Below are 20,160 nucleotides of genomic sequence, written 5' to 3'. Positions count from 1 at the left end.
AAATAATATCTTTTATTAATGCATTTTTTTATGACATACAAAGTTTTGCTAAAATATTTTTGTTACTAGATAAACGTATTTTACGTAATCACCAATTAAAACTGTTTTTATTGACAGTTTAAATAGCTATGTTGTATAATCAAATGCTAAAGTATTTCTAACATCCCTTCACGTTGCTTTCAATCAGATCCGACAGTTGTGTGGAGACGAAACGATGTTGAAATAAAGAACGGTGAAAACTACAAAATCACCGCCATCGGTTGCAAGCTGCAGCTTGAAATTGCCGAGGTCAAGGAGGAAGACGAAGGCACTTACGAGTGCATTGTTTCAAACTCGGTAAACAAAACGCTTTCGCAGGCCAAACTCAACATCGAAAGTAAGCTCGTAAAATGAGGCTTGTTTGTGTTTTGGTTGACTTCATTGAAATCATTCAGAGTGTTCGTTTCAGTTAGAATTTTGTTCCTTTTTTTTTGTTTTGAATTTATTATTTTAGAAAAAAAAACAGGAATCAGTTTCATCTGTATGTTTTCATTTTGTTTTATAAAATAAAGAAAGCAAGTCATGATCGTAGTTCACAGTTAAAAAAAAGAACTCTTAATTTAAACTTGATTCTGATCTGAGTAACGAAACTGTTGCGTCTTCATATGCTTGTTCAGCTTCTATCCTCTGCTCATTTAACCTTTATATAAATGTTTTCAAAGTTTAAACATTTTAGTTTTGCCAACAAAGTTAGCTTTTTGATACCTTTTATTGGAGGGAGCCATATATTTGCTAAATTATTTGAAAATTAAGTGGAAAGCTAAGATAAAAAAAAGAACTCAATTTTTTTTTTGCTTTTTGAAAAAAAATCACATCACCATCATTTTATATCATTCCACATGTTAAGAAGAAATTTATAAACAACCTAATCATTCCAGTTTTGCCGCCAAAAGTTTTGAGCCCGTTGCAGCCTTTGCACGTCATAGAGGGCAGCATAGTTAGAATGAGCTGCGTCATAGAAGGAGACCGGCTCGGTGTCAGGTGGTTTCTGAATGGCGAGGACATAACTAACAGAAACAAGGTCTGTGTGGTAGACATCCTAAAACTTAAAGAACGAAAACAATTTGAACGTAAAGTTAACATTGTAAGAAGCAGTTCTAACTTTGTTCTAACTTATCACAGTGCGGGCGGTTGAGCAGCACAGGCCAATGCTGGTTGGTTATAGAGTCTTCCAGGGTGCAAGATTCAGGTGAAGTGAGGTGCCACGCTTTGAACAGCTGCGGTGAAGCAATCAGCAGCACTGACTTGGAAGTTACAGGTAAAATAATCTGCAGTTATCATCATGAAGTGTTTGTTTTGGTTGAGATTTTTTCCAAGTATGTTTTTTTGCTTGCATTATACTTTTCTGGCGCAATTTGTTGTTTGTTTAGTAGGTTGATTTTTTAATATATTGTCATGTAATCAAAAATAAAAGTCATCAGATTGGATTTTCATAAACAGTGGGTTTCGTCATGCTAAACTCAAAGCTTGCTGTGAGTTTGAAATCATTTGGAATGCCTTGAAATCTGCAAACTCTTCAACAAAAACTCACTTTGTTTTTAACATTTCAGAAAAACTGAAGCTAGACAAGCAGAAGCAGGGCTTTGTGACGCAAATCGAAAGGTTCGAGTCGCGCACCCCCTACGAGATAAAAGTCCCCGTACCAGTGCTGGAAGTCGAGTTCTCGCCCACCGTCGTCGAAAAGATGCGGGTCGACCCCGAAAACGGGGAAACCCGGTTGAGGGTCAAGTTCTCCGCGTGCCCCGACCCGCAGGTCGCGTGGTACAAGGACGGGCAGCCGATCCGCCCGTACCAAAATGGCGGGAAAATCGACATGCGGAGAAGGTTTTCGTACGAGGTGAGGGACCACGAGTACACCTCGTGCCTGGTGGTGTCCCAGTTGCAGGAGCAGGACGTCGGGTTGTACGAGTGCGTGGCCAGCAACAAGCTGGGGCGCGTCGTCAGCGCCACCAACGTCGTTGCCAGGGAGGACACGAGGCGAAGGGAGACGGAAGGTAAATTCCTTGTCAACTACTCGCCCGCCGCTGCAGCTGCTTAAAATTTTTGTTTTAAGACTTTTGTTTTTGAATCTGATTTGTGTTTTAAGAGTTGTTTTGGCAGCAAATTAATATCTGTATTTATTTAACTTTTTTTTGTTTGTGTAGCGCGATTTGATACAGTCATTTTTTCTTAGAAAAGTTTAACACAAATCTTTTTTTCAAAATTTTTCATAGTTTTTATTTAGCATGCCTTATATAAAAAGCCTTTTTTCCTTCTACTTACTATAACTTTTTTTTTTACATGTTTCTTTGCTGCTTCCCCCATGGCTGTATCAATCGCTGCTCTGTTATCGTGTGTATGACGTCACAATGAAAAATAAAACGAATTCGGGAAACTGTGTCTTCATTCACGTAAGTAGTTACTAGTAGTTTAAGTAGCAAGTTAGTGACCACCAACACGTTGAAAAACTTCAACAAAGTCCACCACGTCACCATGAAATCGGCGAACGTGGACAGATTAGGCAGCCTGTCCTCGATGGCAGGTCACTTTTACATGACCTACACGGGCCAGGGCTCCACCATGTGCCACTGCTACGACCACTTCCTGGACAGGGACATCACCACCTACACAATGCAGGTGCCGGCCGTCCAGAGATCAATAACTCCCGGTTTCAACGTCATGGTGGGCAGAACCCCTTCGCCAGGTTTAAGGATGTTCAGGAAGGGGGGTAGGAGCGAGGTGGAAAGCAGGCAGGAGATCCGCCTGAAGGTGTCGAGCAGGTCTCCCTCCCCACCGGTTTCCACGGTGGTTCTCGAGAAGCGCGCGTTCGACGAGGAGGCTCTTTACAACGAGCTGCACAAGTCGATCCAGGAGGCGCGTGACGTCATAATGGGAGACGAAGACGCGTCACAACACCAGAGGGAGCAGCAAAGAAGAGTTCTCTTTCAGACGCCGCCCCTCTTCGACGTCCACGCAGGCAGGTCTCCGAGTCCCTACCGAGGAGAATCGCACCGCAGCGAGGTGACGGCGACGATGCGGGAGACGAGAGCCCTTTCTCCCGTCAACATCATGTTCAGGAGCAACGAGAGGCAGCAGAACAGCCAGAGCGTCCTTTCTCAGTACTCCCTGAACGCTCAGGCCGACTACGAGATTCCCTTCGACGTGCGAGAGGAAGAGGAGGAGAGAAGCAGGAGCGTGATGAGCATGAAGATAAGAGGAGGCCACGGAGCCATAACTCCTTCGCTGTTCAGCGCGCAAGTGGGAAGACCCGTGACAGCCGAACCAGAAGAAATTGAAGAAGAAAAAGAAGTCGAAACGGTCAACGAGAACCTGAACCAGGAGAAGCAGCTGACGAAGGCGCTTGAGTTTTCATCCGACGAAGGAAAGCCCGAGGAAGAGGAACAGCCGAAACCTCCTCCCGAAATTTCCAGGTCCGAGTTCAAGCTGATGCTGAGGGAGCGTCGCACCCCGCCTCCCATGGTCTTTACCTTCCCCAAGCCGCAGCCCGTCAAGTACAAGTCGGCCGAGAAGAAGGAGCTGATGTTCGAGCGGTCGTCGGCGCAGTCGGAGGACGAGTCCTTGTACGAGGAAGTCCTGCAGGAGGAGGAGAGCAGCGTGGTGGGGAGGCACGAGATCGAGACGCAGACGACGCCGACCGAGTCGCTGGACGAGCGGCAGGTCGAGGAGTTCAAGCCGTCGGTGTACGTGACCGAGGAGAGCGTGTACGAGGACGTCGTCACCAGGAAGAGGCGGAAGTCGCTGAAGGACAACCTGAAGAACAGCGCCCTGGACCACCTGAAGCACGACAGGAGCACGATGCCGCTGCCGCCCGAGGACCACACCGGCATCAAGGAGAAAGCGCTGGGCGACGAGGAGAACAAGATCGTGCTGGTGGAGACGACGGAGACGACGACCACGACGCGGATCAAGCAGCAGGGCGACGGCAAGAAGCTGCAGACGAAGCAGGAGAGGATCAGCTACGAGGTGTACAACCCGGCGACGGGGGAAAAGTTCGTGTCGACCGTCAAGCAGGACCAGCACGAGAACAGGGGCGACTTGATAAACGAGCCCATGCCGAGGACCGAGTTCAAGGTGGAGGAGGGCTGGATGATAGAAGACGACAAGGACCGCGCCAGGATCACCGAGCTGAACGACGTCGACCTGGAAAAACTGGTGAACCCTTACAAGCGGCCGGCCTCCACCGACTGCATAAGGACGCAGTCGCCGAGCGGGTCGGACGTCTTCACCCAGAAGCGCCGCTGGAACCCGAGAACCCGCGCCTTCGAGATAGTCTTTGCCGAGTCGGACGACAAGAAAGAGTCTCGAGCCAAGAGCAAGGAGAAGAAGAAGCAGGAGCTGCGCAGGATCAACATGGAGTACTTTGGCGGAGTCGTGCCCCCGGCTGCCACGACAAAAACGTACGAGCGGAGGTACGACGAAATGAGCTCCATAGCCGACTCGCAGCAGTCGGTGGACGAGATCAAGAACCTTATGTCGGACGACGACACGTTTTCGATCTGCTCCTCCTCCACCATGCAGCGGCCTCCTTCCAAGCTCGCGTACGACCTCGACGCGAGGAGGAGGCCGGAGACGTGCGACTGCGTCAGGTCGGACAGCGTGTCGAGCTCGCTCAAAGACGGATGGCGGAGGAGGTGGAACCCGCGCAGGAGGGGTTTCGAGATGGTGTTTGTCGGGGAGGAGGAGCTGAAGGAGGTGGCCGAGGAGGTGAGGCAGCCGGTGATCGGCAGGAAGGAGGAGAGGGAAGAAGCGAAGGGAGAGAGCGTGAGCAGCAAGATGCGGCAGATGAAGCAGGACTACCTGGCGACTGTGAGCGACCGGAGGCAGATGAAGAGCTTCGTTGAGGAGCAGCAGAGGAAGCAGCAGAGCCAATCAGGTATAAAAGAGGAGTCACGTGACGTGTTCTCAGGTAGAAAGCGCCCAAACAACCGTCTGTTGGGAAACTTCGGGGCCCCGGCATCTTTAGAAGATCTTACTTTTGAGAATGATTCGGATGATTTCTCAAGGCAAGGTACTGAGTCGCCGGGGCAAACACCCAGTGGTAACAACATAGATGACGGTTATAACATTTCAAATACTAGTACAGAAAGTAGAGAAAATACATATTATATAAATACAGATACAAAATTAGAACGAAAACTTAATGAACCAAATAAAAGTTTTGAACAATTTGATAAAACAAATAACTTTTATGTAAATGAAAATTTAGAAAATAACGAGTCAGAAAGTGTTTTTGAAAAGCACAAAAGTACAAACAATTCTAATGTTGATAAAATGTCCAAAATTAAATTAAATGAGTCAGAAAATGCTTTTGAACAACACAATAATCCAAACATGTTTAATATAGGTATAAATTCAAATAACAAACTAAATAACTCAGAAAACACTTTTGAATACAACAATAACACACATGATTTTAATGTTAATAAAAACATAGATAATAAACTGTATGAGTCAGAAAAAACCATTGAACAAAAGAATACAAATCGGTCTAACATAGAAAGTTTAAGCACTTTTGACTCTCATATTGAAGACAATTGTGAAAGTTTAAAACTTGAAAATGATGACAGTGCTTTTAAAGATAAATTTGATAATACAAATAAGGAGTCAAAAAACAAACTAGACGAATTAGAAGCTTTAATCAAACTTTGTGAAACAAAATCAGAAAATATAAAAGATGGTATATCTGAAGCGCTTAAAGACAGCTTGAAAAAGCAAGAGTCTATAGTTAAAAGTTTTAAAGAAGCAAATAACCAGTTATTTGAAAATAAAATAAAAGACGAAAATGCTTCAGACTCAAAAGCTCCCTCTAATCTTACTTCAAAAAATGCTAGTTTAAATACTCAAACAAATAAACAGAATAATCAAAGTAAACAAAGCAACAATATAAATAAATTGGTTAATAGCAAGGTACATAGCAGTATAAAAAATGACGAGGTTAGTTTGAATCTAGTTGCAAACAAGAAAAATATTCAATCAGAGCAATACAAGATATCTGAAGGTAAGAAACAAAGCTTTAATAAAAATAACATCAACTACGAACAAGCTTCAAAAAGTGATAAAGAAAGTTTGATTGATAAAATAGCTACTTCTATTGAAGAGACATCAAATAAAAATGAAACAACTGCTGTTGATCTTAAGAAAAAAACTGAAAAACTGATAAAAACAAAGGACCAATCAGTCAGCAAAAGCACGGCTGAAAGCAGTTTGACAAGCAAAATAAAAAAATCAAGCTCAAGCAAAAAGTCCTCACTTAAAAACAAAACAAAATCTTCCGACTCGAAAATTTCAAAAAGCGCGAACAAATCCGGTAAAAAGCTGGTCAGGCAGTCGAAAACAACCAAGAAGCCGAAACTGCGCAGGAAGGAAAGCGACTCGAGGCCCGAAGCCGACCAGACGCTGCCTCCGAAACCTTCAGGAGGGCAGAGGGGCCGAACTTCCGGCAGGTCGAACCAGCAGGTTGAGGAGCAGGTGGAGCTGGCGAGGTACTCGAAGGCGAAGCGGAGGAACGAGTCCTTGGTGGCGCTGAAGAACCTGAGGACGGTGCAAAAAGACAAGAAGGTCGTCGACGACACGGAGGAGGCCAACAGGAGGAGCCTGGCGCAGATCAGGAGCGGGCTGCGGTCGAGGGACGCCAGCGAGCAGCGGTTCAGGTCGCGCGACTCGAGCGCGTCCAGGTTCGAAGGAGAAACGCAATCTTCAACAGTTGAAATGAACAGGGAGTCTTTTTTCAGTGAAGTCGACAAAGACTTGCAAGAATCTTCGTCCCTGACGTCGGTGGAGAAGGAAGAAGTTTACAGGACGCACAACTTCAGGAAGGAAAGGAGCAAGCACGAGAGGTTGGAAGGCGCGGCGAGTGAGAGCAAGTTGACCGACACCGCGAAAGCAGAGAGCGAGATGGAGTCCTTGAAGAGGTCGTCGATGGGATTGCAGAAGGAAGACAGGGAAAAAGTCGAAGAAAAAAGATCGGTCGACGCGCTTTCGGCTTTTAAAGAGGCCAAACAGCAGTTTGTTGAAAGTAAAACCTCTATTTTAGATAATGAAACTTCACTTTCTCAAAATGAGCAACATACTAAGAAGAGTGATAAAATAGCCAAGGCATCTGAAGTAACTAAAACTGGTAAAGAAAACAAAACTGAGAAGAAAAAGCTTAAAGCAACCAAAAAGTCGTCAAAAAAATTAAAGTCAAACAAAAACAAAACTTCTTTAAAAAACTTAAAAAACACAGAAAAAATCAAAATCAAAAAAGATGTTGTACAATCCAATAAATCTTCAGAAAGTGCAGCTAAATTGAAAACTAGTACACGTAATGAAAAAATTTCATTAGAAAATAAAAGTTCAAATAAAACACATATAGAGAGTAGCTATATAGTTGAACAAGACCAATCTAGCACCCTGAAAAAGTCTAGGAAATTAAAAAAGACAAAAAACAAACCGAAAGTTGAAATTGCAAAAACTAATATAAAGACAGAGGAAAGCAAAGATAATTATGAAAAAGCAATCGAAAAGGAAGTAGAACCGATTGTGACGCAGCAAAGCGACGAGGAGATTATCGTTGAAGAGTCCCAGCAGAGCTTCATTGAAATCGACGAAGTAACGGACGAGAGCGAATGCGGTCAGAGCTACGTGTCCACTCCCAGCAAGGTGGAGTATTGCGAGGAGGAGCTGTGGCAGGGCGTCAGTACGAACATGCGATCCCAAGACAGTCTGTCCACCGTCGAGTTCTCCGTCATCGGGGATTACCCCGTCACCCCCAAGCCGACCAGGGCGCCGGAAAGCTTCGCGCCGTGCTTCAAAAAGTCCCTCACGGCGCAATCGTGCTTCGAGTCCGAAGCGGCCGAGTTCACGTGCCAGGTGGAAGGGCTGGGGCTGGTCAGGTGGACGGTCAACGAGACGGAGGTGAGGCCGGCTCAGGTGGGGTACTCGATCCTGGTGGATGACGTGTGCGGGGTACACACGCTGATCATAGAGCGGCCGAGCAGGAAGGAGCATGACGGATGCAGCGTCAAGTGCTGGGTCTGCAACACTCACGGGTCGGCGAGCTGCGAAGCGACGCTCAGAGTCGGTTAGTAAGAGCTTTTTTGATATATTTTTTATAAACGTTACATAAAAGATGGCTTGTTTGTTCAAAATTATTTTGTCGATATTTTATTTATTTTTCCTTATAATTTTTCAATGTTACTTTATTTTAAATATGTATAGAAAAAAAAACTTTATAAAGAAAATTAAGCTGACCGTATTTAAAATTACAGTTATTTCAAGAAACTCAAGCTGGTATACATTAAAACCAAAAAACTAATATTTTTTGTTTTTGTACACAAACATTAATACTGCCTATATTAAAGCGAACAACTTATTTTGCTTCAAAAATGCCTTGACTTCATTCATCATTTCTCCCACAGAAAAGAGAAAGTCGTACTGGCAGCAGCGGTCCTCCTCAACGGACCGACCCCCGTCCGTCCTCCGGCCCGTGGAATCGCCCACCCTGAACGAGAAGGACGTGCGGCTGGAGTGCGTCATGTCGGGATCCTCCTCCGTGGAGTGGCGGAGGGACGGCGAGCCGCTGAACCCGAAGCTGTTCAGGAAGTCGTCGTGGAAGACGGAGGACGGGGACACGCGGGCGCGGCTGGAGGCGAGGGAAGGCGGAGGTGGGGTAGAGATGAGCGGGGTGTACACGTGCGTGGGGCGGGACGAGTTCGGGGGCGAGGTGGCCAGCTCGAGCACCCACGTGTTCTTCGACCGAGGTGACGGGAGGGTGTGAACTCATGCGTGAAAATATCATTAACGTGTGTTTTTGGTCCATTTGTGGGGAGGAGTGCAGATTCATTGCTTAAACTTTGTGTTCATGCGTGGAAAAAAATCAAACCAGTACAAAATAAAGAACATTAATTTGTGTGTGTACATAATACCTACATGTATACCTAATACAAAAGTTACTCAAATTCATGTTTTGGTTTGCTGAAGGGCATTTTTAATAGCTACTTGTTTCATCTTGTTTTACATAAACTTATTTCGATTTTATGTGTTTTTCAACAAAGATTCATAATGCAAAAAGGGTGTTGTGAACATTACAGGATGTTCGCGCGCGAAAAGCGTGTAAAGTCGCGAACACAAATCTTCTGATCAACAGTTTAGAATCAGTTCAGACTGCATGTTGACACAGTCATACAGGTATTATATTAAAATAACGAAGGTCCTATTTTGGTTCGCTTAAACGTGGTTTAAAAATTAAAAGTTTTCTTTCATGTTATTTTACATACATTTCGTGTTAATGTTTTACAAAAAAGTTATTAATCTACTCATAGTTTGCTGCTTTGTTTTTTTCAAGATTATTTAAAGTAAAATGAAGTGAGCTATGTTCATAGTATTACTTCTAAACAGTTAAAACATTTATTTAATATTTTATGGATAGAACACTGTTTTTTTCAATAAGCATTATCCATAAGGAGAAGTTCGCTAGAAATTTCATCTATTGTGTTTAAGTTTAATTTAAGTTTTTCTTCTTTTTTTGTTAAGAGACTTTAATTTTGCTTGTTTTTTTCAAGTATTTGTGTGTTTCAGCAGTTTCATTAAAACGTGCATAAACAGAATAATTCTAAAGTTAGCATGAGAAAAAAAAACGCGTTTAGTTATAATATAAACATTCGTTATCATTTCATTCTAGTTTTATTTTGCAGTGTTTCCTGTATATATTTCAATGGAGTCATACTGTTTTTGTGTTAAATTCTGCAAAAGTATTTATTATTATTGTACTTAAGACAATTTAACAAAATAATTTTCAACAGAAGAAGAAAGTTCAAGAAAATCAGAAATCAAAGATAATGAAGACGGTAAGAATACATGTATAAGTAGTGATTTTCTAAATGTTATATATATAGACAACTATTATTATTTAAAACTTAATAAAATCTTTAAATAAAACCTTCTAAGTCCGTACACAATACATACTACTTTTTATATTTCTCATTTTTCTGCTTATTATGCGACTTAAAAAAAAATGTGTTACTTTATTTGTTTTGTTTTCCTAACTGTTTTATATTTTCTTTGCATTTCATCAGAAAAAATATATTTTAGAAAAATTAGCTTGTTTGATTCGTACAGCAGTTACTATAGTAGACTGTTGAAAGATGTTAGATTTCAGCATAGTTTGATTTATTTAAAGACAGCTTTATTCGTTTCTTTTGTTTTTGACGCAAGTTTTATTGAAGTTTGATTTTTTTACCCCTTTCAACGACAATCAAATGCACAATTAATTCTTCCTCCTTTCTGTTTCAATTTCTTCTGCTACCATTTTTAAGGTGAGATTTTTACAACATTTCTTCTTAGTTTACTCTTTATTTTAAATCTCTAAACATTTTTATATGTTTTCTTGATGTGATTTTTAGATAAAGCTAGTATGACTCATAATTCTGAATATAAGCATTACAATAATTCAAATTAAACTACCTCAAGTTATTTTTTAAATTAAAATATTTATATAATTCCAATATACTTACAATTATATTTGTTACTTCAACACGTTATTAATAATGACAGATAAAACATCAAGTATCAACTTACACAATCTCGATTTAAAGTACGGAGCAAAGATCTATCATTTTTACATTGAGCCTACCCTCAAGGAAACACTTGACGTAGCCAAGTTTGTACTTGAAACATTTTGACTAAATCACAAAACATATAGTTTAAATATAGTTTGTAAACTTAAGCTAAGCTTAATGTTTCTATAAATTTTATTTCAGTTTTCGACTATTTATTGTAATTTAGAATGTTGTTAATAACAAATATTAGTTCAGTGAAACATTGTTTTATAAATAAGTTTACAAGATAATAATTTTATAAAAAAATAAGAATTTGAATAACAAAACCTTTTCAGGCCAGTTGCTAAAGCCAGATCAAAAGCGAACAACGTCAAACCGGCGTTTCTCATCAAGCCAAAACGCTCATACGATGTTCCAGTAGATGAAAGGTTCAGAATTAAGTGCACGTTTGTTGCCAGTCCAAAACCGGATGTCGAGTGGTATTTTAACGATGAAAAGGTTACTAGCTAGCAGTTGTTAATTATCATACAATAAATATGTTTAAAAACATTTAAAATAAATTCAAATACATAAAGTGGAATATATTTATGCCTGTCGTAGTTTTTGTGGAATGAGTTAAAATGTAATTATTAATTATATATAAGAAATAACAAAGAGTAATATATGGTTTAAAATTAAGAAATTATTTAATATACTTGGCTAGTTCATTAAAGTCGTTAAAGACTACAAAAAATGATTTTTTTACTTAGTGTTAAAATAAACGCAATAAGTCTTTGTTGTAAATTTGACTCAAAATTTCAATTTTTTTCTACAGTTCGGTTCAGAAATAATGAGAAGAATCGAGCTGAACAGGGAAATGTTCTCTTATGACGCAATAATGACTTTTAAAAAGTTTCAAAAATACTACAGCGGCGAATACAAAGTCACCGTCTCAAACGAAGAAGGAAACATTGCCACCAAATTTTCACTAGGAGTTAAAAAAGACGACTTGAGCAAAAGCTTGCCGATACCAAGCAAGGATGAATCAATAAGAGAGGAAAGTGTGGAAGAGCTTAAACCGAAAAACAGGCGTTCGTATCCTTTAAAGCCCAAAATCAGAAGCAACAGCCACAAGAGCAGGCATCTGAAAACGCGTACTAGAAACAACCTAGCTCCGAATGACAAGCAAAGACTACCCAAGCTAGATTTGAACGATCTTTCTTCTGATAAATGCAACAGTGAAAAAGTTTTGGAAGACAGACTGAAGAAACTGAGTAGCGATAACTTGGATGAATCAACTACGATCAGCATGTTTTCCGACTGCGAAACGGTAGGAACGGAAGATTGCTCCTTCCTCAACTCATTCAACGGATCCATACCCGAAAACTTCTCCCCTCGAAGCACCAGCACGAAACTGCCAACAAGGTGCAGCAGCAGGAACGATCTGCAGGACAACGACGCCGTGTTCGAAACTTTGAGCATCGCAGAGCCTAAAACAAGTGGTTCGATGGACAATATACCGATTGAAATAAATCCTCCTAAGACGAGTGGTTGCACGGACAAAATGACGAATCAAACAGACGCTCCAAAGATCGTTGTTGTTGACTGCAATTCCGCCTCAACGCATCACAACAAAACTTTGAGTGACGATGACCTTGAAGCAAGTGGTTCAGGTAAGATCCCATCTCGAACAGACGCTCCTAAGATAGTCATTGATGACTGCGCGTCTACCTCAACGCATCTAGGTGGCCCATCTCCTGCTGATGATTGTATTTCCGCCTCAACACATCAATATGACACATCTCCAGCAGGCAGCAACGACACGAGCGTGTTTTCAGACTGCGACACCATTGCCACCAAAGACATTTCGTTTTTGGACGGGACTTGCGACGTTTTTACAGATGATGAGTCGAGCAAGCACTTGTCAATTCTCCTCAACAGCTCATCTAGTGACATTTCAACTTCCAGCTGCACTACCTTGATAGCTGATATGGTAGTTTCGTCCAGTGACGAATTTAATGGTGTTGTTAGTTTGTCACCAAAAATTTCCAAGGGTAAAAAAGACAAGTTGGTGAACGATAAGCTGACCGAAAATTGTTTTGGGACTTTGGGAGAAAAGCTAGTCCTATGTCCGTGCTTAAAGCATAAAAAGCCAGAAAAGTGCTCCTGGACTAAGGACGGCGTTGAAGTAAAAAATATGAGTGATAGTATTCAGCTGTCCAATAAAATGAATGAAGACTTATATTCGCTGACAATAAATAACTTTCAAACTGAACACACTGGCAAATACGTTTTTGTTGCTGAAAGTGATAAAAAACAACTTTTTAAGCAAACTTTTAACGTTACAGTAAAAAATCAAAAAGCTTTTAAAAAAGGTAAGTAAAAACCTAAAAATAAGTTTAAAGTAAATATTGCACTTTCCTTTTTGAAGTTTTACAAATTTTGTCTTAAGATAAAAGTTTTCACTGTGCTCGAATTTTTTTGGTAAAAAACCATAAGCTAAGAATACCAAAAATATTTTACAAGTAAAAGTATTTAAATAGTAATAGAAAATGTTTTGAAAAAAAAAAACTATAGTGTAGATTTTTTTTAGATATCAGTTTTACCAGCTGGAATAAAAGTTTTAGTTACAAAAATAACTATGCATGATTTTTGTCAAACGTTTTTGTGTATCACAAATGCTTTTTTCTTTATATTTATTAAGTTTCATATCGAAATTAAGCCATTTTTGTTTAGTGATTTATTTATTTTACATTTTATTATTTTTGTTTTACTAACTTACTTAAATTTTTGACACATATAAGTTAGAATGTTAATAGTTAAAAAAATCTTATCAGCATATTTTACATGTAAATGTTTCTGTAGAGTTTTAATTAAATTTAGTTTTTATTCACATACACCATTGTTTTATCAAAATATATTAACATGTGAGCTTCATTAGCATTAAAACATACTTTTGCATGCTGAAAATAGATGTTTTAAAAATTAAACATTTATCACTCGAATGCTTGTATTGATAGAATAAAGTTATACATAAACTAGTTTTATTTTGTTGTTATACGTATATATTTTTTCTAAACTTGTGTAAAACACTTTTATTTATTGTAAGACTTTATTTTAAACTACCACTAGGTTATTGCCGATTGTTTCTTTCAAAATATAACAACTAAACCGCTCGTAGCAGTTTTTGTATAAGATTAGGTGTTTCTTATGGCACTGATGTAAAACAGGACAAATAAATTCTAAAACTAAGTATCAAAAAAGCCTACTACGATATATAGTTTAGTGTGTTACTGGAAACCCAAAGTAATACTAACAAATTTTATCAGTACTTAACTATAAGACTATAATTTCACGGCATGATATGACATTTATTCACATATCAAAACTAGTCAAAAAGCTATTTGAGAGTTTGTTAAACATTTTGCAAGCATGTTAAATTCTTAAAACAAAGATTCTCCTCAAACAATAACAAATAGAGAGTTTTTTTCTGACTTTTTTATCTATTAAAGGAAAAACTTATTTTCACTTCAAAAAATATTTTGTAAAATTTTAATTATGTCTAATAATGTTTAAATTTTTTTAAACTTATTAAAATAAACAAAGTCATCTTTATTTCTTAAATACTCTGGATTTTTGGAATGGTCTAACGCTAACGAATGTGCATAATGTTGCTTTGCTTGATGTTTTAGAGTTGAGTGTTAGTTTAAAAAGACAAAAATAATAGAGTTTTGAAACTGGTATTATTTTTTTAGATTTCATACGAACCAGTCTTCAAGTGCATTTGAAGTTCAACACACCGCAGTTGTTAAAAATTCATTAAAACTTAGACGCTTTAGTTTAGTTACACGTTTTGTTTAGACAGACTCAGCTTTCAGATCAGTCAACATTTTCATCTTAGCAGAACTTTTTTTTTCAGTGAAATTAGTACAAAAAACGCGCACGTTCTACTAAAACGTTTACGAGAAAATTTAAATCCTTATTCAAACATAGATATCATCGAAGACGATCTGGAAGAAGAAGAAACGGAAGAAGATCGTCAAAGCTCCTCTGCCACCAGAGACGTGCTGATGAGCCACCCGTCCATGGTGATGAAGGGAGGCCACCATGCGGTCAATTTATTTTCCAAGTCAATTCAGCAGCTAATTAAATCACCGCACGAGGGCGACGCGAAGAGGAAACACGACGAAGTCGAGTCGGACTCGGCGGCGAGCCAGGACGAGCCGCTGTACAAAATGGCGCTCACCGAGAACTGGTCGGACAAGATCAAGACCGTGATCAGGGAAGAAATAAAAACCATCAAAAAAGCTGCGGATGATAACAAAAGCTTTCAAACCGAGCCTCCGGAATTTCTGAAGACAATCTCGGATTGCTCCGTTGCGGAGGGCCAGCCCGCGCACTTCGTCTACACCCTCAAGCCGAGCAGCTGCGAAACGAGCGTTCAGTGGTTCAGGAACAACGAGCCCGTCGAGCCGATGAAGGACAAGATCGAGGTGATCAGCGATGGAAACGAAGCGGGATGCCTGATAATAAGCAGCAGCATGAGTTCGAGCTCAGGAGTATACAAGGTTCTGGCTTCAAACGAGAAGGGGAGCACTCAGTGCAGAGCGACGTTGGTGGTGAGCAGTGAGCACGACCAGTTCGTTGATAAACCCTCGCAGAATCTAGTTGATAGGGAAGTGCAGACAGAGGAAAAGGAAGTTCCGACCAACAAACGGAAAATTTCAAACAGTAGCGATGACGATACGTGGAGAAAACAAATGAAAGATGAAATTGAAGGTTTTACTAAAAAGGGTGAACTCACTTGAAAAAAAACACTGGTTTTTCGAGTTGAAAGTGCACATTTCACTGGTTTTTAAAGTAGCAGCCGCACAAAAACTTGCACTTAGATTTTTAGCACATAAACATTATAACTGTAGTTGCAAGTACTCACGAAATTGTTTGTTGTTTTATTTTAGCAAAAAAGTTGAAAATTTACTTCATTAATGATGTTTTTTGATAAATCTTGTTTTGGTTAGATACTAAAACAAGTATAACTGTTCTGTTATGCCTTATGAATACGTACTTTGTGTGAAAAATGTTTTTAATGTGATTTTCTTAATTGTTTCAGTTTATTTAGCATTTAATAATGTAAAGCACAATTTAAAATTGCAAAGGGCATTTAATAAAATTACTATCATCTTATCCACAAACATTCATAAGTAGCGTAAAATTAGATCCACAAATAAGCACTTGCTTGTTATGCAAAAAACACACTGCAAGTCGAAAATAAATCATTAACTGTTAACTCTAACAAAATCTTTTTGTAGATGACTACCTTTTAGAAGCACCGATATTCACAAAAGAGCTGTCTGCAGCGGAAGTAAAACACGGAGATAAAGTAAGAATAAAAAAAAACTTAGTTTTTTTGTCTGTTATATCTGTTATATTTTCGATAAAGTAACTAAAACTTTTTAGTATAAACCTATTATTGATCTTTAAAGGAGAAACAACTAAAAATTGTAAAAGATTTTAGTTTTTTATTAGTTTATGAAATTTGTATTTTGAATACATTAACATTGATCAATACCTAATCACGAACAAATTTAAACTTTAAACCTTTTCACAGGTTCGTTTAAAATGCTTGTTGAAACACGCAAACTCCAAAAACATAACTTGGTACAAGGACGGTAAAGAATTGTCAGAAAAAGTAGGAATCAAAATAGGAAATTCACTAACCAAACCTTACCTAGAAATCAAAAAAGTCAAGCACAGGTAACAGTCAAATGTTTTAAGTTCAACATTTTTTATTAGAATATATTGAAACTAATTTATTTATTTCAGCGATTTCGGGGAATATTCAGTGACGGCGGCAAACGAGTTCGGAGAAGTCACGTGTTCTGCGTTCTTGCGCGTGATTGGTCGGTAATAATTTCTCAATTACACCACCTAGTGTTGCACTTTTTTGTGATTTTTTACTACACTCGTTTAGCACATACTTTTTTATTATCAATTTTGTTTTATTCTGTTTATTGTAAAAAAATATTTATAATACCTATAAAAGTAATTCAGTATGCAAGTAGGCGGAATGAATTCCGATAAAAGCTATGCCAAACTTTAATGCCAAATAAATTATTTTATTAACCAAATTTTTATCTTTAAAAAAATGAATGTAAATAGGTTTAAAGTCTAAAAAAACTTTCAGTATTAAATCACAAACTGTCAAAATTTTATATATTGGTATAAGAATTGACATTTACTTCATGATATCAGCTAACTTACAAGTTTAAATAACTCGACAGAAAATTTTAATAGTTTTTGTTTCTAGATTCGTATTCGTATGTAAGTTTAATTAGTATGTACATTTATATAAAAACTTAATCGTTGTAAAGGTTTAAGATAAGTTTAAATGCATGTTCTGCTAAATAACATAAAACTAACTTAAGTAAAACTTGTTTGGAGCTTAGTTTAAGTACACAAGCATATTTGTTATTGAATTAAACTAAGTCAACATTGTACTTTTAATACTAAACTGTAGCTGGACCAAAAAATTACTTAAAAATTTTTATACTTAAAGTTTCTCTAAACTGTTTGCATTCTATGAAAGTAATAGCATATTTTAAAAATAGGTGTACTATGATATATACAACAAAATTTTAAAGATTATTCAAAACTTATTTATAGACTCACATATTTCAAAAAAATTACAAACACAATACTTGAACTTGTCAAAGTATTCTTTTATTTAATGTAATTAAATAATGTAACTTTAACATAGAGTTATATTTAAAATACTAACTTTTAACTTTTGAAAACTACACTACACAAATTCAAAGCCTTCTTGCCAAACGAGTATTTTCGAACATTAAAACAACGAAACAAAAGTCTCTAAATAGAAAAAATAATTAGTGAATATGCTGGTGATTGGCATACTACGACCCGCGGACAAAATTTGGTCCGAAGTGTGTTTTTATCACACGTAATAGACACATTTAAAATATTAAAAAGGTTTTTAAGGTAAAAACTTCCTTTTAGGCTTTTGAACTTTTAACTACTTATTACTAGTGCTATAGTGATAAAATAATTTATAACTTTACTTATTTAAAACTATTCATTTCTATTGATTACCGCAAAAGTTTAATTATTTTAGATAAGTGTGCTTGCGAATGATCTTTTTATACAGTGCCCGCGAGTAGCGTTTCTCGTAAAGTTTACACATTTCTTATTAAAAGACCTGTGGTTTAAACATATCTATCAAGTTATAAAGGCCACTGACCTCTAGGTTATGCTAGCAGTTTTTCAACTAAATTTTCAAAAAATAAACTTTCTTTTTATCAAACTGATCGTGGCGTGCTTGGAGCAAAAAGTCCCAAAATAAACAACAGATTATTCATATGCTGTTTACTAAACTACTTTAATATTTACTAACTGCTTCTACTAAATTTAATTAAGGGAATAGGTAAAGACTAAGTTATTAAAACAGTTGATACCTTTTTGAACGTTTAGATGTCAATTAAAAAAACTTAAAGTGAGAAGTTATTAGCAAATTTGCTAGCTATTTTTTTTTTCAAACGCCAAAGTAGTTTTACTATAATATGTAAAAAAAATCAGTAGTTGAGTTCAATATAATTCTTTTTCTTTATTATATTTTCATTTGTAAATATAAATAACATGTGGTTAAAACTAACAAACTAAGGTTGATTAATATACAGTTTTGTGATATTAAATCAGTGATTCGCGAACTGAGGCCTGTGATATAACTTACAGCTATTAAAATACTTTTATAACGTTTATAACTTATATTATAAAAACTTACAGGTAGGCTATTACTGAAACAATTATCAATTACTAGTGACTTTTTTTTGCATTAAAAATCACATTGTTGTTTAGAAATTGTATTTTTTATTGATCATTAAAAGTACTTTAAATAACTGCGGCCAACGAAAAGTTTTTTCTATACACCCTGCGAGCAACATTTTCAATGAAATTTTTTTAATTTTATATATCAGACCTTCTGATCTAAATATAACTATCGATATTATGCTAAAGTTTAAAAGTAATTACAAGCTAATAATTTAAAAAATCCCATAAAAGAAATTAAGCGTTTAAAACATAAATATTTACTAAACTTAACGATTGTAATAATACTCTATAATAATAACCGTTTGTTTGACTACCAAATAAGTTTTTTAAAACGACTTTTAAACACTACCACATTTTAATCAATGCTTTTGTTTTATACGTTAGTGATTTTAAAACTTTTCTAAAGCTATGTGCAGAATTGAAAAAATAATAATAGTGTGTTCACACTAAACTATTAGGTGAAGACTTTATATCTTTCAATTGATAATTTATTGTTTAAATTGTATTTAACTATGATACAGTTTACTAAAGTTTTTCAAAAATATCAGAATATAGCTTTAAAAAAAGAGGAAAAATTAAATATATTATATCTAAATTTAAAATTAAAATTAATCACATCTTTGACAAAGCACTTTTAGGTAAATATTCGTATTAAAATACTTTGTTAAAAAAGTTTAAAGTCAAAGTGATTTACAGCAAATAGAAGTTTTATATCTAAGTAAAATATATGTTGGCGTTTACTTTTTTGATACGTTGTACTTTTTAGATAATGAAATACTTATTTTTTATTTATGTTAAACTATTTTTTTAAACTTGTTTATGCTTTTAAATATCGAAACAAATATTAAGTCTACGAGTTTAATTTTAATTTAAGCCTTTAGCATGCGGTTTTATAAACTTTTGTGTTAAAATTTTAATATGCTTAACTATACTTTTCGTAATACACTAACTCTGTATGAAAAATTTTTTTAATTATATTTTTACGATTTTTATTTAATTGAATTGGTTTAAAAAAGGTTCAACAAAGTATTAACTTAATCAAGTTATCACAGTTTTATTAAACTCACAAAACATGAATTCTATTAGAATTTAAGATTCCTTTAAGTTAAAAAAGTGCCATAGGGAATCTAATGTTTTTCATTTTGTTAATTGAATATATTTAAGTATTTGAGACACATTTTATTTGACATTATTTTTTTTCTTATTTAGTAATATTCATTTCTTTAATTTCTAAAAAGATAATTTAAATCAATAAATAAAACTTTTCTAAAAGTAAAGCTTAGTTGATTAAAAAAAAGTGAAAAACCTTTCAAATAGTCTATGAAGTAATAAAAAACAGTCACTTTTATCAAAAAGTAAGACTATGATTACAAGAAAGTTTTAAAGTATCAGGAGTTTTTTATCCTGTTACAATAAATACCATTCAAAAAAAACACTCCGAAAACTTTTTTCAAAAAGTTTTTATTTGTACACCTTATGTTGTCTACCTTAACAAAAAAATAGGTTTTATAGTATTTATTTGTAGTAGTTTTGTTCTATTCAAGAAGTTGATTTTGGTAAACACAGAATATGGTTTGTATAGATTGTTACGAAAATAATTTATGCAAAAACAAATTTTAAAGATTATATTATATATATATATATATAAGATATATATTATACTTTTTTTTCTATCGTAGTTGGAATTGTGATTACAACCTTATAAATATTAAATACTAGGACTAAAAGAAATCACTAATTTAATTATATAAATATTTTTATA

The 20,160-nt window shown here is 36.5% G+C and overlaps 1 protein-coding gene across 1 annotated transcript in view; it reads left to right on the top strand.

The window, feature by feature from the left end:
- LOC145845187 (uncharacterized) overlaps nucleotides 1–20,160 on the top strand; it is a 204,207-nt gene that overhangs the window by 26,731 nt on the left and 157,316 nt on the right. Inside the window, exons 47-60 of the mRNA XM_082952610.1 lie at nucleotides 188–376; nucleotides 918–1,066; nucleotides 1,162–1,297; nucleotides 1,590–2,033; nucleotides 2,438–8,101; nucleotides 8,439–8,780; nucleotides 9,822–9,866; nucleotides 10,573–10,678; nucleotides 10,913–11,075; nucleotides 11,392–12,931; nucleotides 14,550–15,335; nucleotides 15,866–15,936; nucleotides 16,165–16,310; nucleotides 16,380–16,456. Of these exons, the coding sequence (XP_082808736.1) occupies nucleotides 188–376; nucleotides 918–1,066; nucleotides 1,162–1,297; nucleotides 1,590–2,033; nucleotides 2,438–8,101; nucleotides 8,439–8,780; nucleotides 9,822–9,866; nucleotides 10,573–10,678; nucleotides 10,913–11,075; nucleotides 11,392–12,931; nucleotides 14,550–15,335; nucleotides 15,866–15,936; nucleotides 16,165–16,310; nucleotides 16,380–16,456 (9,858 nt within the window). The remainder of the gene's footprint in view (nucleotides 1–187; nucleotides 377–917; nucleotides 1,067–1,161; nucleotides 1,298–1,589; nucleotides 2,034–2,437; nucleotides 8,102–8,438; nucleotides 8,781–9,821; nucleotides 9,867–10,572; nucleotides 10,679–10,912; nucleotides 11,076–11,391; nucleotides 12,932–14,549; nucleotides 15,336–15,865; nucleotides 15,937–16,164; nucleotides 16,311–16,379; nucleotides 16,457–20,160) is intronic.

The sequence above is a fragment of the Thalia democratica genome, chromosome 9 (assembly GCF_965202585.1).
Source record: "Thalia democratica chromosome 9, ktThaDemo2.hap1.1, whole genome shotgun sequence".
NCBI lineage: Eukaryota > Metazoa > Chordata > Thaliacea > Salpida > Salpidae > Thalia > Thalia democratica.
This window is presented reverse-complemented; position numbering and strand designations above follow the sequence as displayed.